The sequence below is a fragment of the Oryctolagus cuniculus genome, chromosome 10 (genome assembly GCF_964237555.1).
Source record: "Oryctolagus cuniculus chromosome 10, mOryCun1.1, whole genome shotgun sequence".
Lineage (NCBI taxonomy): Eukaryota > Metazoa > Chordata > Mammalia > Lagomorpha > Leporidae > Oryctolagus > Oryctolagus cuniculus.
In genome coordinates, this window is record NC_091441.1 from 30,664,147 (window position 1) to 30,689,080 (window position 24,934).

The 24,934-nt window shown below is 42.2% G+C and overlaps 1 protein-coding gene across 42 annotated transcripts in view; it reads left to right on the forward strand.

The window, feature by feature from the left end:
• PIAS2 (protein inhibitor of activated STAT 2) overlaps positions 1 to 24,934 on the forward strand; it is a 105,896-nt gene that overhangs the window by 23,704 nt on the left and 57,258 nt on the right. For all 42 annotated transcript variants that reach the window (XR_011379338.1, XR_011379341.1, XR_011379344.1 and 39 more), the window contains 2 exons: positions 11,518 to 11,992; positions 21,587 to 21,671. Coding sequence is in view for 35 of the 42 variants with exons in the window: in XM_070050211.1 (XP_069906312.1) it covers positions 11,518 to 11,992; positions 21,587 to 21,671 (560 nt within the window). In the remaining 7 variants the exon portion in view is untranslated. The remainder of the gene's footprint in view (positions 1 to 11,517; positions 11,993 to 21,586; positions 21,672 to 24,934) is intronic.

Consider the following 24,934-nt stretch of genomic DNA (forward strand, 5'->3'; position numbering starts at 1 on the left):
TCTGGCTCTCTTTTTCTGCCTTTCTCTAACTCTGCCTTTCAAGTAAATAAATCTTAAAAAAAAAAAAACCAACCACCACCTTGAGCTGGCACTCTATGGAATGCCACCCTCAAACAGAGGCTTAACCTGTTCTTCCACAACTCCGGCCCCAGCTTTACATTTTCTTGTACTTGTTGTGCTGTTTATCGAGTTGAGGAAGCTCTTCTCTATTCCAATTTTTCTAAGTATTTTTTAGTCATGAGTAGATGTTGAATATGCCAAATGGTTTTTCTGTGTTAATTGGCTTGATTGCGTAATTTTTCTTGTTTAGTTATTAATATGGTATGTTGCATTGATTTAAACATTGAACCATTCTTGCATCTTTGAACTAAACCCCATTTGGTCATGGTGTATAATTCTTTTATATATTGCTAAATTATATTTAATAATTATATATCATGAGAGATATTGTAGTTTTATTTTGTACTGTCTTGTTTAGGTATCACAGTAATACTAGGTTCATAAAATGATTTGGAAATATTCTCTCCTGTTTTCTGGAAGAAATTATAAGAATTGGTGTTCAATCTTTTTTAAATGTTTGGCAGAATTCTCCAGTAAAATCATCTGCATCTAGGAATTTCTCTTTTGGGAGTCAAGAAATTGGGAATTACATTCCTTAATAGTTAGAAGGCTGTTCAGATTATCTGTTTAATATTGAGTGAGTTTTGGTTTATTAAGGAATTGACAATTTCATCTAAATTCCGAATTTATGTGTGTAAAGTTTTCTTAGTATTGTGTTGAGGGCACTTCAAAATGTTTGTGGAAAAAAATGAAATTAAAAGATAGATTTAGGCAGCCAGCTCTGAAGCATAGCAGGTAGAGCCGCTGGCAGCCCATATGGGCACCTATTCTAGTCCCAGCTGCTCCACTTCCAATCCAGCTCCCTCTAATGGCCTGGGAAAGCAGCGGAAAGTGGCCCAAGTGTTTGGGAGATCTGAAAGAAGCTCCTGGCTCTTAGCTTTGGATCATCTCAGCTCCTGGCATTGTGGCCATTTGGGGAGTGACCCATTGGATGGAAGATCTCTCTTTCTCTCTCTCTCTAACTCTGTCTTTCAAATAAATAAATCATTTTTTAAAAAGATAAATTTATTTCATTGCAAAGTTGTTTTTTTTTAATCTACACAGTTTTCTCATGTGCTTTTTTTTTCATAAACTTTCTGAGGACCCCCTCATGCACGGATCCCCGAGATATTTTTATCCCTAAATAAACTTACCTTTTAATTATGCTTTTCCACAAACTTTTTGAAGTACTCTTGTATTATCTTTCTGATGTCTGTAATGTAATGATGTAGCCTAATCTTATTCTTTAATGGAGAGTTGATTTCATTTTTCTTTTGAGGGGTTTTAATATATTTGCATTTCTTTTCAACTTTTCATTTAATTTTGTGCTACCTTGCTTTTTTGTGCTTTCTCTTTCTTTCCTTCAGTAGGCTGTTTTCTTCCCTATTTCTCATTTTTTTTCCACTAGACTAGTTGTGAAATTTACACTTTTACTGTTTCACAGACTTGTTAATTGTCTTGAAGTTTCTTTTGAAATTGCCATCTTTTTCTTTCTTGCCCATAGAACATTTTAAACTGTTGACCAGATTAACAATTATATGTCATTGTTGCCCAGCATTTTCATTGCTTCACAGACTTGGTGTCATTATACATTAAATGTTTGTTTAGGCTGAACTCCTCCCTAGGTTTATCATTTTCCTGGCTGCTCATTCTGGTGTCTTCATACTCACTCCTGTAGCTTGCTCTGGTCAGCAGGGGTGGCACTTTACTTTTCATCCAATGTGCTGGACCTGTTTTCCTTAGGACTTTTACATTTGCTGTGTCCTATGCCTTGGAATGCTTTCTCCAGGTGCTTGCTTACTCCTTCAGGTAATTACCCAGTTAGTTTTTCAGTGAGACCTTCCTCCTTTCAAATTACAAATCCCGGGGCAGGCATTTGGCCTAGTAGCCTCTGTCTTTTTTTTTTTTTTTTTTTTTTAAGGTTTATTTTTTTGAAAGGTAGAGTTACAGAGAGGCAGCAGCAGAGAGAGAGCGAGAGAGATCTTCCATCTGCTGGTTCATTCTCCAAATGGCCTCAAGTCCAGAGCCAGGAGCTTTTCTTCCAGTCTCCCACACGGGTGCAGGGGCCCAAGGACTTGGGCCATCTTCTACTGCTTTCCCAGGCCATAGCAGAGAGCTGGATCAAAAGTGGAGCAGCCGGGACTTGAACCGGCAACTATATTGGATGCCAGCACTGCAGGTGGTGGCTTTATCCAGTGTGCCACAGCACCATCCCGTGAAAATATTTTTAAATTATTATTTTCGTCTACTTGAAAGGCAGAATGATGGCAGGGAGGTGAGGAAATGAGAGAATGCAAGCAAGCTGTCTTCCGTCTGCTGGTTCACTGTACAGGTGCTACCAAAAACCAGGGCTGGCCAGACTGAAATTCTGTCCCTGTTTTCCACATGGGTGGCAGGTGCCAAACATCAAGTATTGCCTCCTAAGGTAGATTGGAAGCAGGTAGTTGCTGGGACTCAAACTGGCATTTTGATATTGGATGCAAGTGTCCTAAGCTGCAGCTTAAAGGGAGAAGTTAATTGCTGATGGTCTGATTTTTTTCAGTGAATTCTCTTACATTTTCAATAATGAGGTCTGTCATCTATATAAATAGTAAATGTTGCTTTAAACAACTGTATTATCTGGAGTATTTGGAATAATGTTGAATAACAAAATTTAGTGTGCATTTTATTGGCCTTGACCTTATGATCTTTCATCTTTAGTATATTTGCTTTTTTTTTTTTTTTTAAAGATTTTATTTATTTGAGAGAGTTACAGACAGTGAGAGGGAGAGAGAGAAAGTTCTACCATCTCTGGTTCACTCCCCAAATGGCTGCAACGGCTGGAGCTGCACCGATCCGAAGCCAGGAGCTTCCTCCAGGTCTCCCACGTAGGTGCAGGGGCCCAAGGACTTGGGCCATCTTCCACTGCTTTCCCAGGCCATAGCAGAGAGCTGGATGGGAAGAGGAGCAGCTGGGACTAGAATCAGTGCCCATTTGGGATGCCGGCACCGCAGGTGGAGGATTAACCCAAGGTGCCACGGTGCTGGCCCCTGCATTTGCTTTTGAATTCTGATAATGCCATTTATCCTGTTAATAGCTTGCTTCTGTTCCTGTTTATTAAGAGGTTTCACCAGGAATGAAAGAATTTTAGCAAATGTTCTTCAAGCATTTATTCAGATAATCATGGCTTTTCTCCTTGAATCAATGCATTTTTTAGCTTTATAAAATTTTATATTCGTGAGCTGTTCTTTAAAATCTTCTGAAGGGGTCATTATGAATAAATGTACAAAAAGAACATAAAGAATATTCTTTTTGACACTCAAAGTGTTTCATCTTTGCCCCCAGGAACTTCTTGTATGATGAAATGTTCTAGGCTCGTCTAGCATATTTTCTACTCCAGACCTGCATGTCTGCCTTTCCCCTGAGGACCCTGGGTTCCTTTTATGGGAAATGTTATTTAAACCACAACCTCTCCTCCCCTCTCCCTTCAAAGAGTTCTTTAAAAATTTAATTAAATCTAGAACACTTTCAGCTTTACAGAAAATGTTTGGAAGATAGTACAGAGTAGTCTCCATGTATCCTATACCCAATTTCTTCTATATAAATAGACTTTTAATTTAATTGTGGAAACATTAGATTTGCAAAAATTTATGTATTCCCCACCTATTTCTACCAAATTACCAGAAAGAAAATCCCATGTATTACAAAATTTTATATATGAATTTTCAGTGCTCTGTAGCTTTAGAGGTAGAGATCTTAACCAAGTCATTTACTAAGTAAGCCAGTCTTATATTCCTGGATTAAACTGTATTGAGGACTTTTATGCCTATACTCACAGGAAACATGTGTTAATACTGATTTATAAATTGTATTACATGAAGACTCCTTGTGGCCTGTCTTGGGAAATGAGGAAGAATAGGTGGTATATCAGACTGTTCATCAGACTTGCTAAAAATTTATGATGTGGATCCCCTACTGAAATTTTCAAACTGCAAATTCACTTTTTTTCAAGTTTTTTTTTAAATTTATTTTTTCAATGTTTTCTAACATGTACTTGAATCTTGTTTTCTTGAGCAGTTTAGGGAACAAAATTCCACCTTTTCTTCCAAGGTTTGGTAGAATTTGCTCATTAAACTGTCTTGTCTGGGTAGATGTTTTACATGGGGATGGGGTAAAGATGTACCTCTTCTTGGATCATGGAGTAATTGTTTTTCTAGGAAATCTTTTGTGTCTATATTTTTAAGGTACTAGGATATAGTTGCGTGTGCTGTTCTCTTAGCTTAAAGATATTTGCTTCCTGTTTGTGGTCTTTGAAGTTCTCTCATTTTTAAGATGGATTTGTTTACTTTCCCATTTGTGAGTCTGACTTTACAGGCTGTATTTTGCTTTCTAATCAGTCTGTTGGTTTTTCTTTTATTTTCTTTTACCCTTTCATTCTCCCCCTCTTCTTTTTTGGTCTGTCTTGCTATGTTAGTCTTTTGTCTCTTTGAATTGATTACTGTATTTTAAATAGTTTCAATATTAGAAGCATTTAGGGAGATACCTGCTCAGCCTTTAGTTTGTTTTATAGACTTTGAATTATATTTTCTTTGTTTCTTTTAATGGTTGGCTTTCAGTTTTGATGTCGTTAACTCTGGAAATTACAGTAGTCAATGCATTTTTAATTTTTAAAATTTAAAAAATATTTATTTATTTGAAAGGCAGAGTTAGAACTGTCTTCCATTTGCTGGTTTACTCCCCAGATGGCTGCAACAGCCAGGGCTGGGCCGAAGCCAGGAGCTGGGAGTTTAATTTGGGTCCACCATGAGGGTGTGGAGGCTCAATCAATGCTTTGCTAGGTGCGCTATCAGGGAGCTGGATCAGAAGTAGAGCAGCCGGGACTCCAGCTGGTCCCCTTGTGGGATGCTGGTGTCACAGGCAGCAGCTTAACTTGTTACACCACAATGTCAGCCCCAATCATTGCATTTTAGGAAAGAGATCCATTTAAGGTTCTTCAAATCAAAGGGGATTTAATTATAGGCAATACATGTTTTCACCCGGAACTTGGGCTTCCTGTCATCTCTGAAACAGGTAGTAGGTAGAAATTAGTGTATCATTCTTGTAACATAGTTTCTCTATGACATTCATTTGATCAGTCTTTTAAGGTATTGGTTATGCTAATCTGGGGGTTTTTCTTTGTTCCTTTTCATAAACAAAATGTAGTTTATTAAAGTATTGCAGCTGGGACAGGAAGCATTAATAATGTTATTTGTCAGTTTCTCAAAGCAGCTTCCCAGCTTCTGCCCCTGTATTATATCCTAGCAGATGGGGATCTATAGAGTTTATATTGACCCTTGCCGCTAATTGGAGCATCGTCAGATTTTGAACGGATTTTGCAGTTTTCACATCAGGGTTAAGAGTTGAAGAGCAGTCTCAGGAAAATATTTTTATGCATTGATGATTACATGTAGTTATCACATTTTACCTGTTTGATGAATGTTTTGTAAATGTTGCACCTTCAGCTTATTTGATCTTACATGTAATATTTAAATTACATAATGTTCCAGCTTTAAAAACTTTTATACTTGTGTGTTTACTTAAACTTGATAAAAGAAACAGGTTGACTTAAAGTCTTAGTCTCAATTTATGTTCACTCTTCTTTAGGATTTGGATTGTTTATGTATTATGTTAAAATTGAATTGTGGCCACATATTTCTGTGTGGAGAAATCCCTCTGTGTAGAGCACATTGTAATCACAGCAGACATATTGGAAGGCAGCCTGGCAGTCTTGGGGAGGCAGTAAGGTAGGGGAGAAACACTGCATTAAAAAAAAATTAGGCTAAAGATATAGAGATGTCAGAGGTTGGTGAAGAAGCAGCTGAAATCCATTTTGGTAGTATTCATAGCAGGCTGACCCTGAGGGCTCTGATACCTTCCTCACCATACCTGCTCACTGGCAAAAGGACTCAAAACTGATTTTCAGACTAAATTAAAAAAAAAAAAAAAAGTAGGTACTGGTTTAAGAAGAAATGAGATCCAGTAAGATTTGTCAGAAGCATGTGTTAATACAATTTTATTTCTTAAGCTTCCTAGAGAGTTTTTCTTTTAAATTTATTTTATTTATTTGATTCATTCCCCAAATGGCCATAATGGCCAGAGATGAGCTAATCAGGAGCCAGGAGCTGCTTCTGGGTCTCCCACGTGGGTTCAAGGGCCCAAGGACTTGGGCCATCTTCCACTGCTTTCCCAGGCCATAGCAGAGAGCTGGATTGGAAGTGGTGCAGCCAGGACTTGAACTGGCACCCATATGGGATGCTGGCGCTGAAGGCTGGGGCTTTTAACCACCTGCTGTGCCACAGTGCCGGCCCCCCTAGAGATTCTTGACAGTAAATGCTAAATAAAAACAGTGTGTGGTGTGTTTGTGTGTGTTTGGTTTTGTTACTGTTTGTAAGCAGAAATTGATGACTAGAAGGTTACAGTGGCTTTCTCAGGGTCTTAAGTCTCGGTACCAGGGTGAAACTACTGATTGCTGGCCTGAAGTTTTCCGCAGGGCCCCTTTGACTCCCAAAACCATTATCTTTGACTCTCTGGGAGTTACTTATCTTTGCAGTATTTTGCAATAGGTTGTCCCACCTATTGTTCATCATCCTGTGATTCCACATTCATAGTTCTAAGACCTTATCCCTTTCTTCCTTTTTATTGGTATATAGTAGTTCATTCTTATTGGAGGGAGATAGGTTCCAAAATCCCCAAATGCCTAATGAAATGAAGTACTGAACACTGTATGAGGGACCTTTAAAAAGTTCATGGGAAATTTGTATTTTAATTGCAGTTTTCCACAAACTTTTTGAAACTCCTTTGTTTTACTGTATTTTTTCCTATGTATATATATATCTCTGAAAGTTTAATTTATAAATTAAGCAAGAGATAAATGAAAATAAAATAGGAAAGTTATCACCATGTACTAATAAAAAGTTATTCTAATGTATTTCTTAAAATACCTTATTTTACTGTCAATTTTAGCAATCTCAGATATGATATTTTTTTCTTCCCTTAGTAGGTCAAGAACATCCATCTTTTCATTTAAGGAAAATACTGTATGCCTTCTGTTTGGCATATCTGAATTTCTGGTATCTCTGGACTAGTGCTTAAGACCATTATTAAGTCAAATAAGGATTACTTGGACACAAGCACTGTGATACTGTGCTACTCAGGGACTGATGCGTGGGTAGTGTATACAGTGTGGATACACTGAACAAAGGAGTGATTTACATCTTTGGTCCAACAGAGCTGGACAGCACAAGAAGTATTCTGCCCAGAGCAGTGTGCAATTTAAAGCTTATGAATTATTTCTGATATTTCTGGACTATCACTGATGGCAAGTAGCTGAAACAAAACAAAATCAGATTAAGGAGTGGATAGTGTATTTACAACAGCTTATAGAGCTAGTTGCATTAGCACTCTTTGCCAAGCAATGATTCCACTGGGGATATGTGATATGAGACCTTCCAGAAATTCCTTCTTTTTTTTTTTTTGGTGAAGATTTATTTTATTTATTTGAAAGAGTTTCAGAGAGAGGTAGAGGGAGAGAATGTGAGAAAGAGGTCTTTCATTCGCTGGTTCACTCCCTAAATTGCCACAACGGCCAGAGTTGAGCCAATCTTTTTTAAATATTTTTTTATTTGTTTATTTGACAGGTAGAGTTACAGACAGTGAGAAAGACAGAGAGAAGGGTCTTCCTTCTGTTGGTTCACTCTCCAAATGGCTGCAATGGCTGGAGCTACACTGATTCGAAGCCAGGAGCCAGTTGCTTCCTCCTGGTCTCCAATGCAGGTGCACTTGGGCCATCCTCCTCTGCCTTCCCGGGCCACAGCAGAGAGCTGGACTGGAAGAGGAGCAGTGGGGACTAGAACCCGGTGCCTGTATGGGATGCCGGCGCAGCAGGCGGAGGATTAACCTAGCGTGCCACAGCGCCGGCCCCAGCTGAACCAATCTTAAGCCTGGAGCCAGGAGCTTCTTCAGGGTCTCCCACATGGGTGCAGGGGCCCAAGGAGTTGGGCCATCCTCCACTGCTTTCCCAGGTGCATTAGCAGGGAGCTGGATCAGAAGTGGAGCAGCCAGGACTCAAACTGGCACCCATGTGCAGGCTGAAGCTTTAACCCACTGAGCCAGCCCCCAGCTTTATTGAGGTATAATTGATATTTATATATATTCAAGATAACAGTGTGATGTTTTGATATATGCATACATTGCAAATTGCTGACTACAATCAAACTAATTAATATATCCATCACTGCACATAGTTACCTGTTTTTGTGGTGAGAATATTTAGGATAAGGTACATTCTCCATATCCATGGGTTCTGCATGGATTAAAAATATTTGGGAAAACTGTTGTGTCTGTATTGAACATTTACAACTTTTTCCCTTGTCATTATTCTCCAGCCAGTGTTATAAACAATCCAGAGATGATTTAAAGTACACAGGAGACTGTGCCTAGTTTATATGCAAGTATTAAGCCATTTTATATAAGGCACTTTGAGCATCCATGGATTTTAGTAACCTCAGAGGGTCCTGGAACCAGTACCCCAAGGATGCCAAGGGACATCTATATACATCATTAACCATAGTCACCATGCTATGGTCTCCAGAATCTATTTACCTCAGAAATTCCTTTTTGAAAGCCACACTTAGGGTGACTTTGTGCTGTAAAATTTGTCATTTCTGTAAGAAAGATTCCCTTAAAATGAAGAATATCTGAAAATGTAAGCAGTGAAACAAAGTAATGAAGTTTGAGCTAATCTGGTCTTTTTAGAAGGAATCACAGGTATCTTGTGTCCATGTGAGTGCTATTGTTGATATCCAACACTCCCTTGAAGTGTTAAGGGAATTTGTGTGAAATGCATCACATTTCTTTTCTAGCAGAGCACTTCCAAATTGAGATATATTAGTGTAGAGTACACACTGGACATTTGAAGACTTAGTATGAAAAAAAAACTTATTGACACTTTTAAAAATTGTATTTTTAAATCACAAAAACTGATTGCCTGTTGAAATAAAAATATTTTTGGTGTATTAGGTTAAATAACTATTACTTTTTTTAAAAGATTTATTTATTTATTTGAAAGAGTTAGAGGCAGAGAGAGAGATCTTCCATTCACTGGTTCACTCCCCTAAATGGCTGCAATGACTGGAGCTGGGCTGCTCCAAATCCAGGAGCCAGAATCTTCTTCCTGATCTTCCACATGGGTGCAGGGACCCAAGCAATGGGCCATCTTCTTCTACTGCTTTCCCAGGCCATAGCAGAAAGCTGGATCGGAAGTGGAGCAACTGAGTCTCGAACTGGCGCCTACATGGGATGCCAGCACTTTACTCACTATGCCACAGCGCCAGCCCCTAAATAACTATTATTAAAGCTGCCTTAAATTTATTACTGCAAAATGGCTACAAGACAGTTGAGAATTATGTAAATGGGTTTTGTTATATTTCTCTTGGACACCACTGTAAGTATATAAAATGGCTGCTAAGATTTTAACAATGTTTTCTGACTGGTACAATATGAAACATGGAGACAGAGTACGTAAACTACAATTATGATACAGAAGGAACAGAATAGATTATTTTGGTGTTTCTGAATTTGTCCTCATTTTTAAAAACTTCCAAGTATTGTTCCCATCAATTACCTAAAAGCAATGCAGTTGGTTTTTTTTTTTTTTTTTTTTTTTTTTTTAAGGAGAGAGAGCTCTTCCCACCCACTGGTTCACTCCCCAAATGGCTGCAATGGCCAGAGATGGGCTGATCCAAAGTCAGGAGCCAGGAGCTTCTTCTGGGTTTCCCATGTGGGTGCTGGGGCCCATGCACTTGGGCCAACTTCCACTTCTTTCCCAGACCATTAACAGGGAGCTGGATCCAAAGTGTAGTAGTGCTCATGCCACAGGCAGAGGCTTAACCTAGTGCCACAACTGGCCCCCGTACAGGATTTTAAACAACTGCTTCTGAGCCATCATTGAAACTTAAGTGCAGGGCCGGCGCCGCGGCTCACTAGGCTAATCCTCCGCCTAGCGGCGCCGGCACACCGGGTTCTAGTCCCGGTCGGGGTGCCGGATTCTGTCCCGGTTGCCCCTCTTCCAGGCCAGCCCTCTGCTGTGGCCAGGGAGTGCAGTGGAGGATGGCCCAGGTGCTTGGGCCCTGCACCCCATGGGAGACCAGGAAAAGCACCTGGCTCCTGGCTCCTGCCATCGGATCAGCGCGGTGCGCCGGCCGCAGCGCGCCGGCGGCGGCGGCCATTGGAGGGTGAACCAACGGCAAAGGAAGACCTTTCTCTCTGTCTCTCTCTCTCACTGTCCACTCTGCCTGTCAAAAAAAAAAAAAAAAAAAAAAAAAAAAAAAAAAAAGAAACTTAAGTGCAGACAGAGCAGTTCTGCGTCAGGGCCAGCTGTAGGTGCTGCCCTGATGGGAAGAGCAGGTTGGAAAGGGTGCAGCACTGTGGAGGAGGGGTAGGGGACCCCAAGCCCTAATATCGGAGAGGTCTCCTGAGAGGGCCTAGCTTAGCTGTGGAGTTTCCCCCTGTTTCTTGCTAGATGGTGCACATGTACTGTGTAAGGTAAATATGACACAAGTGTGGTTGGTTTACTTGTGAATTTAGACTTGACTGGAAATGATTGGATTCATGAGGCAGCAGGGGCTTTTGGTGAATAAACAGAAGTTGAAGAGAAGCTGGAGCTGCTTAGGAGCTTGGTTTTATACTGAAGAAAGCTCACTAGAGTGGTGTGCAGGGATTCTTGCCTTTTGTAAGATTTATGGCTACTCATTTCCTTGTTCTTCAGAGGTCTTTTTCTCATTTGAATATACCCAGCTGAGAATGCAGCTGTTTGAGAAGTTTTCTGAAAAAGGTGTATGCAGTATTTAGCTTTAATATTTTAGAATACCTTTGTTTTCTGTTCTGTCATGTTTGTGTTGGGTGAAAAGCTCACTGAATTTTGGCTCACAATTCTTTTCTGATTTTGTAGAATTATTTGGCAACAGAAGTTACACATACAATGTAAAAATCTAATTTTTTAGATGTTTAGCAAAAACTTGGGAAATTTTTGGTAAATTGGTGATAATTTTGCAGTGTGTATATTGGGAAGGCTTGGGTTGAAAAGGAACATTTTCATTGGTTATAGATTTCATAGTCATAAAGCAATTTTGAGTTTACATTTGAGCATAATCAGATAATGACGTGGTCAATAGAAACATAGGATGTAGATGGTCAAAATCAAGAGTACAACAGAATACACTTGAACAACATAACCTGAATGTAATTTGTATGGGGAACAGCTTTATCAGTAGTAATAGTTCTTAGTAGTATGTGAAATTGCTAGTATTAGCGTGTGCAGGAAGAAAATCTTTGTTAGTATATATTAGGATTTTTATGCTTGTGGGTGACTGTTGGCTTATTTTTTTTCCCCTTTCCTTTTAGAATATGGTTTCTAGTTTTAGGGTTTCTGAACTACAAGTTCTACTAGGCTTTGCTGGACGGAATAAAAGTGGGCGCAAGCATGACCTCCTGATGAGGGCGCTGCATTTATTGAAGAGTGGCTGCAGCCCTGCGGTTCAGATTAAAATCCGAGAATTGTACAGACGCCGATATCCACGGACTCTTGAAGGACTTTCTGATTTATCCGCAATCAAATCCTCGGTTTTCAATTTGGATGGTGGCTCCTCGCCTGCGGAGCCTGACTTGGCTGCGGCTGGAATCCACGCGTTGCCTTCCACTTCAGTTACTTCTCACTCACCGTCCTCTCCTGTTGGTTCTGTGCTGCTGCCAGACACTAAGCCTGCGTTTGAGATGCAGCAGCCATCTCCCCCAATTCCTCCTGTCCATCCTGATGTGCAGCTAAAAAACCTGCCCTTTTATGATGTCCTTGATGTTCTCATCAAGCCCACAAGTTTAGGTAAGTGTTGGAAAAATCAGTTACTTCTGGACAAATGAGCAAATAAAACAAGAAGCCTTCAATTATGGATTATGGACTTGCTGTGAATTTTATAAAGTGGAAGTGTTAATGTCACATGTTTAAATATACACATAAAAATATTGGCAGCTATGACTGCAACTGTTAGTTTGAATTCTTTTTCTAAATTTTTTTATTGTGGTAAAATACACATAAAATCTTAACTCTATCAAGTTAAAATTCATTAGTAGTAAATACATTCATAGTGTTGTATGGCTGATTCCTGCATCCATCGCCAGAATCCTTTGGTCTTGTGAAACTGAGAGTCTGTACCCATTGAACAATAACTCCCCATTTCCTCTTCCTCTCAGCTCAGCAACTACCATTCTACTTTCTGTTGCTGTGATTTTGACTTTTAGGTGCTTCATCTATTTCACTTAGCATAATATCCTCAAACTTCTTCTGTGATGTAGTTATGTCAATTTCCTCCCTTTTATTATTATTTTTTAAAGATTTATTTGTTTGAAAGGCAGAGTTATAAAGAGGCAGAGAGAGAGAGGGAGATCTTCCATCTGCTGGTCCACTCCCCAAATGGCTGCAGTGACCGGAGCTGTGCCAATCCGAAGCCAGGAGCCTCCTCCGGGTCTCCCACCTGGGTGCAGGGGCCCAAGCACTTGGCCCATCCTCCACTGCTTTCCCAGGTCACAGCAGAGAGCTGGATTGGAAGTGGAGCAGCCAGGACTCAAACTACCGCCCATATGAGATGTTGGTGCCAGAAGCGAAGGCTTAGCCCACTAAGCCACAGCACCAGTCCCTATTTTTGTTTTTTTAAAGGTTTTGTTATTTCTTTGGAAGGCAAAGTTAGAGGCTGGGGGTGGGTGGGTGGGGGATCTTCCATCCACAGGTTTGCTTCCCAAATGGCCGCAATGGCCAGAGCTAGGATGATCAGGAGCCAGGAGCTTCTTCTGGGTCTCCCACGTAGGTGCTGGGGCTTAAGTATTTCGCCCATTTTCTAATGTTTTCCCAGGCACTTAGCATGAAGCTGGATTGGAAGAAGAGGAGCAGCCAGGACTCAAACTGGCACCCATATAGGATGCTGGTGCTCCCTACGACTTAACACACCACACCACAGTGCTGGTCCAAGAATTTCCTTTCTTTTAAGGCTGAATAATACAGTTCTCTGTGCTGAAGTTTCACAGGAATAAATAGGAAATCCCCTAATCTAAAAACAAAGAAAACTCTCATCTCTATTATTCTTCCCTAAATAGTTCTCATTTGTCCTCACAATCTTTCTTCATTTTTTTCTTTAAGATAACTTTATTTCTTTCTTCCTTTCTTCCTTCCCCTTTGCTTTCCTTTCCTTTCTTTTTTTCTTTCTTTTTTTCTTTCTTTCTTTCTTTCTGACAGTGAGAGAGAGAGAGAGAGAGACAGAAAGTTCTTCCTTTTTCCATTGGTTCACTCCCCAAGTGGCTGCTGCGGCCGGCTGCTGCACTGATCCGAAGCCAGGAGCCACGTGTTTCCTCCTGGTGTCTCCCATGTGGGTGCAGGTCCCAAGGACCTGGGCCATCCTCCACTGCCTTCCCAGGCCACAGCAGAGAGCTGGACTGGAAGAGGAGCAACCGGGACAGAATCCGGTGCAAGATAATTTCTTTTAAATGTCAACTGCTTTGGAATTTTCTGTTTTAAAACTTCACCTGTGTCTCTACAAAAGAATATATGTGTGTGTGTGTGTGTGTGTGTGTGTGAGTTTTAAAGGAATGAACACCTGTGCAACTAAGTTCCACATTTAGACAGGAACATTGGGGCCAGCGCTGTGTCATGGCAGGTAAAACCGCCATCCTGCAGTGCCAGCATCTCATATGGTGCTGGTTCGAGTCCTGACTGCTCCACTTCTGATCCAGTTCCCTGGTAATGTGCCTGGGAAAGGTGTGGAAGATGGCCTGAGTCCTTGGGCCCCTGCATCCACATGGGAGACCCAGAAGAAGCTCCAGGTTCCTGGCTTTGGATCAGTCCTGCTCCAGCAGCTGGGGCCATTTGGGGGTAAACCAGCAGATGGAAGACCTCTCCTTTCTCTGCCTCTGTCTCTATAACTCTGCCTTTCGTAATAAATAAATCTTTAAAAATAAATCTTCTAAAAAAGAAACAAGGAACATTACTCTGTCTTTAAAGCCCTCTCCTTGACTCTGTTTTACCTGAGCTAAATCATTACCATGCATTTTATGTTCCTTCCTTAGCTTGCTTTACTGTATAGGTATATATGTGAAAAAGGGGTAGGTTTGGTCAGCTTGTTTTTGGAATTTATATAATGGTATTCTCTATAAATCCTTCAGTAGCTGGCTGTCTCTTCACTGTGTATGCAGCATAAAGTGCTGATAGGTCTAGCTGTTTAATGTTCTGTGAAATCCTTCTGAGTTTTGTGTATGAATGTTTGATTCCTTAGAATTTCTTCATTCTTAGATTACTAAAGTAACTAATCCTTGTAATTGAAAAACTAAACATTGCAGAACTATAACAGGGAAAGTCCCTAGGAATCTCATTTTTTAACCCACCAGTCATACCAATAGTTAACCATTTCTTTGCATATTGTATTTTTTCCTCTCATTCAAAAGACTTTTTTTTTATAGGCAGAGTTAGAGAGAGAGACAGAGAGAAAGGTCTTCCTTCTGTTGTTTCATCCCCTAAGTGGCCGCTGCGGCTGGCACATTGCGCCGATCTGAAGCCAGGAGCCAGGAGCTTCCTCCTGGTCTCCCATGCAAGTGCAGGGACCCAAGCAGTTGGGCCATCCTCCACTGCCCTCCCGGGCCACAGCAGAGAGCTGGCCTGGAAGAGGAGCAACTGGGACAGAATCCGGTGTCCCGACTGGGACTAGAACCTGGGGTGCCGGTGCTGCAGGCGGAGGATTAGCCAAGTGAGCCACAGCACTGGCCTCAAAAGACATTTTTGAAATGTAGAGTTTCTGTGCCACCTTATAGCCTCTGAGGGTAACACCCTACCCCCCCACCTCCCGAGTTTTGTGCTGTGATAGTCTTTCCTGATGTTATTTCTTGGGCATATATTTGCAGATCATTTTAGCAGGCTATGTCAGTTAGTAGTCATTATAAATGAATCTGAGTGTAATTTGAAATTTATAAGGTTATGCTAAAATTACTAAATGAAATTGTCACTCTTTTACTCTTGCTGTGTGATACTATTTCAAAGCATAGTGGTATAAAACAGGTGTTTTATTATGCTCATGGATTCTCTGGATCAGGAATTTGGAAGGCAGAACGTGAATGGCTTCTCTATCCCAAGATGTCTGGGGTCTTAGCTGAGAAGACTTAAATGCTGGGGATGGCATGATAGGTCGGAGCTCTGATCACTGGGAGACATCTTTACTGACAGATCTGATGGCTGTGCTACCTACTGAATGGCTTGAGCTCAGTTTCTCTATTGGCTGGAATTCATTCCTACACGTGGTCTAGTTTGGTTTTCTTTCTAGCATGAGAAGTAAGTGTTCTGACAGTAAGGAAGCAACACATGACACTTTTATGATCCGTCCTTGCATGTTGTGTAGCAGCCCCTTACACCATACGTTGTTGGTTAAGCAGTCACAAAGTGCCATTTGGACTGAAAGGGAGGGTGATGTGGACCCCACTACACAACTGGAAGGATGACATGATGGGCAAGGTACTGTTGTAGCTGTGTTGGAAATTCAGAATCTACATTATGCAGCATTGTTGAAAAAGGAAAGGGTTTGAATAAGCACATATGTATTGTCATTGATTTGTGTTAAATTTTCCCTTTCAGACACTCTTAACATGAAAGCATTCATGATATTATGCAGAATCGATTTTTTGATCCCAAAGTGTAGACATTAATGAGGACAAAATACTTGGCAAAACTTGCATGCTTTTACTTAACGTCCTGCTGTTCTTTTTCATGATCCATACCAAAATGACAGTTTAGCCAATGGACTTACCTTTTGGTGAATTTACTGTGCATGTGGCTGCTGTTCTAAAACTGACAACCTAGAAACCATCAGTAAAAACCAAAACAAATTGGGTTTCTTAGCATTTGCACAGTCTTCCGCTGCAAGTTTTCTGAAGGCCAGTTTGGTAAGGCATGAAACAGGTCTGCTGTCCCACAGGAACAGGGTGGTTATTTGAGATTTTAGTCTGGGTTGAAAATTTGGCAGCAAATAAATGATAGGTAAAGCCAAAAATATTCTAGAAAGATCTATTATGATATAAACTGCTGATAGTAAACTATAATTTCTTTGTTATACATGTATGCTTCATATGCTGATGATGGAGGCACTCCAGCTTCAAATGTAAAATCTATGTTTTATGGTAACATTTCTGGCTAGGTTGACTACAGTTATCTAAGGCAGAGCCTCTAAAACTGCTTTTTATTGTGGTCAGTTCACTGAGGGTGTTTTGCCCAACTTTGCAGTTTAGATTCTTGCTGTTTTTTGACACACTTAACAGTGATCCTGTCTTTAAGGAGATTTATGTTAATCAGGCTTAGAAGAATGAGGCAAGAAACACAGTTAGTGGGCAGGTAATTTCATTTATCTACCCCCTCCTTTTTTGCTGTTGTCATACTTTCACATCTACCTATGTTAAAAATTCTTTGATTACCATTACTTTTTCTTTAAAGTTATCTTTTTAAGGAAATCACAAGAAGAAAACAATTTTTTTTTGAAATTTTTTCTTATTATTTGACAGAGTTAGACAGTGAGAGAGAGAAAGATCTTCCTTCCGTTGGTTCACCCCCCAAGTGGCCACTACGGCTGGAACTACGCCGATCCGAAGCCAGGAGCCAGGTGCTACCTCCTGGTCTCCCATGCGGGTGCAGGGGCCCAAGCACTTGGGCCATCATCTTCCACTGCCTTCCCGGGCCACAGCAGAGAGCTGGATGGGAAGAGGAGCAACCAGGACTAGAACTTGGCGCCTATATAGGATGCAGGTGGAGGATTAGCCAAGTGAGCCACGGTGCCGGCCCCAAGAAGAAAAATAATTTTTTTTATGTTTGCCACTTAACTGTTTATAATGTACAGAGGGGGCACTTTGCCCTCCTGTGGGTATTGCAGTACCAGTTAGGAAGTAGAAGATTTTATATTAGCTTGTTTTGTTTTTGTTTTAATGGACACTAGAACATCATTGACTAATTCATCAGCATTAATATCCTGTAGTTATTTGTGACATAAGTGCAGTTTAGTTTAATGACTTTGCTGAGTAGTCTTTTGTCTTTTTTTTTTTTTTTTTAAGATTTATGTGTTTATTTATTTGAAAGGCAGAGTTACAGAGAGGCAGAGGCAGAGAGAAAGATCTTCCATCTGCTGGTTCACTCTCCAGATGATCACAATGGCTGGAGCTGGGCTGATCCGAAGCCAGGAGCCAGGAGCTTCTTTCGGGGAATCCATATAAGTGCAGGGAACCAAGCACCTGGGCTCTCTTCTGCTTTCCTAGGCCATAGCAGAGACCTGGCTCGGAAGTGGAGCAGCTCGGACTCAAACTGGGTCTTATATGGGATGCTGACATTGCAGGCAGCGGCTTTACCTGCTGTGCCACAGCGCCGGCCCCTGAGTAGTCTTTTTTAATTAGGTAACCTTGTATATGAAAATAATTGCTCTCTACTAAACTGTTTCATTTGAAAGGCAGAGCAACAGAGGTATAGGTAGAGGTAGAAGTCTTTCATCTGTTAGTTCACGCCTGAAATTCCTGCAGTAGCCAGGGCTGAGCCAGTCTGAAACCAGGAGCCAGGAACTCTATCCTGGTTTCCCACATGGGTTGTAGGAACCATGTAAGTACCTGAGCCGCCATCTGCTGTCTCCCAGGGTGTGCATTAGTAGGAAGCTGCATCAGAAATGGAAGCAGGACTTGATCCTAGGTTCTCTGATATGGGATATAGGTATCCAAGCAGCTGCTTAACCTGCTGTGCCACAATGCCTGACTCAAGTATGTATCTTTAAAAAAAAAATTACTTTGTTTGAAAGGCAGAGTGACAGAAAGATTTTCTATCTGCTGGTTCACTCCTTTGATGGAATGGCTGCAACAGCCAAGGCAGGGCCAAGAGCCAGGAACTCCATCCAGGTCATCCACATAGGTGGCAGGGACCCAAGTATTTGAACCATCTTCTGCCGATTTCCTAGGCACATTAGTAGGGAGCTGGATTAGAAGTGGAGAAGCTGGGACTTGAACTGGCGCTCTTCTGGTACCAGCATTGCAGGTGGCAGCTTAACCTACTGCATCACAGTGCTAACCCCAGCAATTATGTATTTTTATAACTCTAGCTACGTAACAGGTTTTGAAATTTAAAATTTTCTTTTACATGTTCTGAATAAATATAAAGCAGTGAGAACAAAACCATGGCAAAGAAACAAAGACTTTGTCCTGGGAACTTGTACCTGACTTCTCAGATCTTTAGATGAGGCTTTACTTGGGGATGAAATGTAATATTGAGGCCGGCACCGTGGCTCAATAGGCTAATCCTCCACCTAGCGGCGCCGGCATACCAGGTTCTAGTCCCAGTCAGGGCGCCGGATTCTGTCCCAGTTGCCCCTCTTCCAGGCCAGCTCTCTGCTGTGGCCAGGGAGTGCAGTGGAGGATGGCCCAAGTGCTTGGGCCCTGCACCCCATGGGAGACCAGGATAAGCACCTGGCTCCTGCCTTCGGATCAGCGCGGTGCGCCGGCCACAGCGCACTGGTCGCGGCGGCCATTGGAGGGTGAACCAACGGAAAAGGAAGACCTTTCTCTCTCTCTCTCTATCTCACTGTCCACTCTGCCTGTCAAAAAAAAAAAAAAAAAAAAAAAAGAAATGTAATATTGAAATGCTTTATTATATTTTGGCCAAATGAGAAAAGTTCATGGAAAAATTTAATTAAAATATATAAATTTTACTTTTCTTTTTTCTATAAAGATTTATTCATTTATTTGAAAGTCAGAGTTACACAGAGAGGAGAGGCAGAGAGAGGGAGGGGTCTTCCATCCGATGGTTCACTCCCCAGTTGGCTGCGCCGATCTGAAGCCAGGAGCCAGGAGCTTCTTCCGGGTCTCCCACACCGGTGCAGGGGCCCAAGGACTTGGGTCGTCTTCTACTGCTTTCTCAGACCACAGCAGAGGGCTGGATTGGAAGTGGAGCAGTGGTGTCTCGAACCAGCACTCATATGGGATGCTGGTGCTTCAGGCCAAGGCGTTAACCTGCTGCGCCACAGCACCAGCCCCTAAATTTTACTTTTCAACATATACTGTGTCAACTATAGGACACCTTGGTAAGTGATGTTAGCCATGTAATCCTTCTCTAAACAACTAAGGGTCCTGGGAATTTAACCACTTCAGTGCAATCTGAAGAAAACTGTGAATGTTCTTTGAAGATTTTTTTTTTAAATAAAAAACATGTCAGAAGGAGCCAAATCAGGACTGTAAGGTGGATGCCTGATGACTTGTCATTGAACTTGTAAATATTTGCCCTTGTTTGGTGAGAGGAATGAACAGGAGAAAGAGTCTGTAGTAAAACTTTCTTGGGTGTTTTTCTGCTTAAGCTTTGGCTGACTTGCTCAAAAACCCTCTCATAGTAATCAGATGTTGTCATTAGTTGGCCCTCCAGAAAGTCAAACAAAAAACAAAACACAGAAACACAGGCCTGGACATCTGAAATAACTATTGCCATGCCCTTTGCTCTTGACCAGTCAGTCCACTTTTGCTTTGACTGAATCACTTCCAACTCTTGATAGACATGGCTTTGACATCAGGATCATTCTCATAAAGCTGCATTTCCAGTTCTTCAAGGAAATGTTTTGGGATCTTGATCCTGCTTGTTTAAAATTTCCATTGGTGGGTTTGCGTTGCGGCTTAAGGGGTTGAGCCGCTGCCTATGTTGCCTGCATGCCATATGGGCTGCTATTTGAGTCCCAGCTGCTCCACTTCCAATCCAGCTCTCTGCTGATGCACCTGGGAAAGCAGTGGAGGATGGTTCAAGTGCTTGGGCCCCTGCACCCACGTGGGAGACAAAGAGGAGGCTCCTGTCCTGGCCCAACCCTGGTTGTTGTGACTGTTTAGGGAATGAACCAGTAGAAGCAAGATCTCTATCTCCCCTTCTGTGTCTGTAACTCTGCTTTTCAAATAAATCTTTTTTTTTTTTTTTTTTTTTTTTTGTTCCGACAGGCAGAGTGGACAGTGGGAGAGAGAGCCAGAGAGAAAGGTCTTCCTTCCTTTTCCGTTGGTTCACCCCCAAATGGCCGCTGCGGCTGGCGCACCACACTGATCTGAAGCCAGGAGCCAGGTGCTTCTCCTGGTCTCCCATGTGGGTGCAGGGCCCAAGCACTTGGGCCATCCTCCACTGCACTCCCGGGCCACAGCAGAGAGCTGGACTAGAAGAGGAGCAACCGGGACAGTATCAGGCGCCCGACCGGGACTAGAACCCGGGGTGCCAGCTCCGCAGGCGGAGGATTAGCCCATTGAGCCGCAACGCCGGCCTCAAATAAATCTTAAAAAATTTTTTTTTCCATTGAAAGCCTACTCTTGTTTGTAACTGATCTGGCTGCAACAGTTTTGCTACCTATTGAGTAGAATGTTGGTTCAGCTCTGAAGGTTTCAGTCAGAAGTGTGTAAGCTAACCTAAGTCAGATGTCTATGGTGTTGGCTATTGTTTCTGCTGGTAACAGTCCTCTCTGTGTAGGGCACAAAAGGATTTTTTTTTCCCTCTCTCACAAATTAATGTGGGTGGGCTGCTGCTGCAGGTTTCATCTTCCCTACTTAAAACAAGTTAGCAGATTAACTGCTGATTTCATTTTTTTAGAACATTTAAGAAATTAAGATTTATTTGAAAGAGCCAGAGAGAGAGAGTGTGAGAGAGTTCTTTCATCTGCTGGTTCACACCCCAAATGTCCCCAGTGGCTAGAGCTGGGCCCATCTGAAGCCAGGAGCTTATTTCGGGTCTCCCACGTGGATGCAGGGTCCCAAGGACTAGAGCTCTCTGCTGCTTTCCCATGCACCTAAGCAGGGAGCTGGATTGGAAGTGGAGCAGCCAGGACTCAAACCGGCACCCATTTGGGATGCTGGCACTGCAAATAGTGGCTTTACCTGCTACACCATAGCGCCGGCCCCTAAACTGTTGATTTCTTTGGGGCCTATTTACATGAACTTTGCATAAAGCATCAGTGATTTCTCCAGTCTTATACCCAAGCTTCTTTTTAAATTTGTTTCATTTTGCTTTAGTTTTGACACAGTTCATGAATGTTCTGATAGTAACTCTTTCAAACTGATGTCTTGTCCTTCTTGTGACTTAAACTAGATCCTCTTGTCAGCCATTAACAAATCAGTACGAGTTTTAGTATAAAACAATTTGAAATCCAAACAGTTTTTTCATAGTAAGTATTTTCATGAAATTTTGCATGCTCTTGTATATTATAAATAGTGTTTTAGAATAAATAATGATTAAATGCTTAAAGATGCTTTTGGAGTGACTTTACTCATGATTTCACGATGAATGCAGTTCACTGCTTGATTTTCGAGTGTTTAAGCCTTAAACATTTTAGAATTTGGCAGATACTTCTTATCAGAAGTACTTTCTTATTTCCTTGTATTTGTTACTGAAATTATCTTTTTTCCTCCTCAGTTCAAAGCAGTATTCAACGATTTCAAGAGAAGTTTTTTATTTTTGCTTTGACACCTCAACAAGTTAGAGAGATATGCATATCCAGGTAAGAGGAATGTTGGGAATGTATTTCTTCTTGAATATCACAGCTTTAGTCTTCTGGTGCTGCCAGAACAAAATCTCGACTGGCTGGCTTCAACACGGAAACTGTTTCTCAGAATTCTGGAGGCGCTGGTCCAAAATCAAGTTGTTGGCAGATTTGGTTTCTTCTCAGGTCTTTGTTTCTTTCTTTGCATGGCTTTTCCTTTGTCTCAGTGCATCCCTGGTGTCTTTTCCTCTTCTTGGAAGGACATCACTCATGTTGGATTAGGAACCCATCCTTCTGGGCTTCATTTAACCTTCGTTGACTCTTTCAAGGTGCTATTTCCAAACATAGTCACTTTGGGAGTTAGGGCTTCAACATACAAATGTTGAAGTCAGTGTATGTTCAGTCCCTAACAGACTGTTTCTCCTTGAGTAAGAGAAATCCGTTTTGATTAAGGTTAGGCAAATATTTATGTATTAGGACAAAAAAATTTTTTAAAGATTTTATTTATTTATTTGAAAAGTAGAGTCACTGACAGTGAGAGGTAGAGACAGAGAAGTCTTCCATTCGCTGGTTCACTCCCCAAATGAAAAAAAAATTTTTTTTAAAGAATTATTTATTTGCAGGGCAGAATTAGAGACTCTGAGACGGAGTTAAGGTCTTCCGTCCACTGGTTTACTCCCTAAATGGCTACAATGGCCAGAGCGGGGCTGATCTAAGCCAGAAGCCTCTTCTGGATGTCCCGTGTGGGTACAGGGGCCCAAGCACTTGGGCCATCCTCTGCTGCTTTTGCAGGCCATTAGCAGGGAGCTGGATTGGAAGTGGAGCAGCTGGGACTTGAACCACCTCCCATATGGGATGCTTGTGCCACAGATAGTGGCTTTACCCCCTATGCTACAGCACTGCCTCTATTAGAAAAACATGTAACTTTTGCATAAAACCTCAATCTTTTAAGTTACTGTTTGTCGTATTTGGAAATAATTTTTAAATTGTTTTTATTTTTTTGAAAGGCAGAAAGAGATCTTCCATCCACTGGTTCGCTCCCTGAATGCCTGCAATAGCTGGGGCTGAGCCAGGTCTAAGATGGGAGTCAAAAACTCAGTCATGGTCACCCCTGTGGCTGTGCGGGACCCAAGTACTTGAGCCATCACCTGATGTCTCCCAGTGTACACATTAATGGGAATTTGGAATCAGAAGTGGGACTGGGCCTCTAACTCGGGCATTCCAATGTGGGATGTAAGTGTCCCAAGCAGCATCTAAACTCTTGTGTCAGCCACCTGCTGCTGGAAATAAGTTTTTAAATGAAAACTTTATTTCAAATATAGCAGGTAAAAAGGAATTTGTGATAACCACCCGAAGATGGGGTGGCCATAACTTTATCATTTTAACCTGAGACATTTTTGAAGGTGTAACATTGAAGTAGTTACATTCGTAAATGGCAGATGAACTAAGAGATGTAAGAGCAAAGAAAAGGAAATCTGTAATGTATACTTCATTATTTAAAATATAGCTGTTGGTTGAATAATTGATTGGGTATACCCCAAAGGCCCGTCTGTTGAAGGCTTGGTCCCCGGAGTCGTATGTTACTGGATTAAGGATTGGTATTTGATACAGGTAAGGGTCTAGGAAGTAGGCCCAGTGGGAGGTCTTTAGGTTGTTGTGGACTTCTCTGAGAACTTGGTTCCTGTGAGACCAAGTGGGGCCCAGCTGTGCCCTCAGCTTCCTGGCTCACTATGTTATTCTTTTCCACACGTGGGCCACCACCATTGCCAGCCTCTATCCTTGAAGATGGAGGATTGATGAGGCTGCCCAGTCTTGGACTATGGACTCCAAAAGCAATCTGAAGTAAACCTCTCTCCTTCATAAGTGAACTCCATCAGACATTTTGGTTGTAGTAATGAGAAGCTGACTAAAAGTCGTTGTTGGTGTTAATGTTATTTATGTGACTCTTTAAAATTGCATTCTTACAAGATTGTGCTTAAGAAAGCTGAGATTCTTGGAGATGTAATGATTTTTTGGGACTGAGAGTTAAAATCAGAGTGAGGAGTTCAGCAAATGAGCGCTCTTTTCCTCCTTTCATCTATTCATTGGAACACTAGAGATGTTAGAGATTTTCAGAAATAAGGGCACTGTAACTTTGGGAAATTCTGTATTGAACAGTTATGTAAGTTATTTGTAACAGGACTTTTCAGAATCTGTTAATGTCCATATGTGTGGTGGGGCTCCCAAGGTGGTTGATCCAGGTTTATGGAACTTTTTAAACACCTAACATATTGAAGATACAATGTTACTATATGGAATACAGCTTAGATTCTTTTTTTTTTTTTCTTTTAAAGATTTATTTTCTGAAAGGCAGGACAGAGAGAGGCAGAACTATTCCCCTCAATGGTCCACTCCCCAAATGGCCACGGAGGTCAGGGCTGGGCCAGGAGCTCCTCCCAGGTCTCCCACATGGGTGCAGGGCCCCAGCACCCAGCCGTCTTCCACTGCTCTCCCAGGTGCAGGGAGCCGGGCTGGAGCGGCCGGGACTGGGCCCAGCACTCTGCCAGGGACCTGGGGTCCGGCCTCACGTGTGGCGACCCAGGGGGCTTTCTTCAGTAAATGTTCTTTCTGGTTTCTTGATTAAACTTGTAAACCTAAAAATTTTTCTCTTCCCAAAACTTAAGATTCCTGAGCCATGAGCCCAAGACTGGAATTGTGTTTTTCCATTTGATTCTCCTGAAAGAGCTTTTACTTTAATGCCAGGACCAACAGCTGAGGGGCGGGGGCGCACTGGCAGCTGCCCACCCCGTGTGCCTGGGAGGGGACCGAGGGTCCGGGCCCACCCCATGCCCAGGTATCATGGGGCCCCTCCCTGGGAGAAAGCTACAGATGGAAGCAGAAAAATAAACCCCCGCCCCTTCAGCCAGAGGTGGCCCCACTCTAGGGCTGGAGCTGGGGTGCCGCGGGGCCACCGTCACTTCCCCGTGAGTTCCAGCACCTTCTTCACCATGAGGCCGATGCCGTCGTGGATGTGGTGCAGTGCGGCCTCACCCCTGAAGGCTGGGGTGGTGACCACCTTGTTCTTCCCATCCACGTGAGCTTTGTGTGCAGAGTCAGGGAAAACACCGCAGGAGCCCAGCTCTCACACAGACGCAGGCCCCTCGGACCCCACTCCCCTCCTGCCCCGGCCCGAGCCAGACTGAGCCCAGCTCCCACACAGGTGCAGGTCCCTTGGCCTCCCACTCCACTCCTGTCCTGGTCCAAGCCAGACAGAGCCCAGCTCCCACACAGGCACAGGTGCA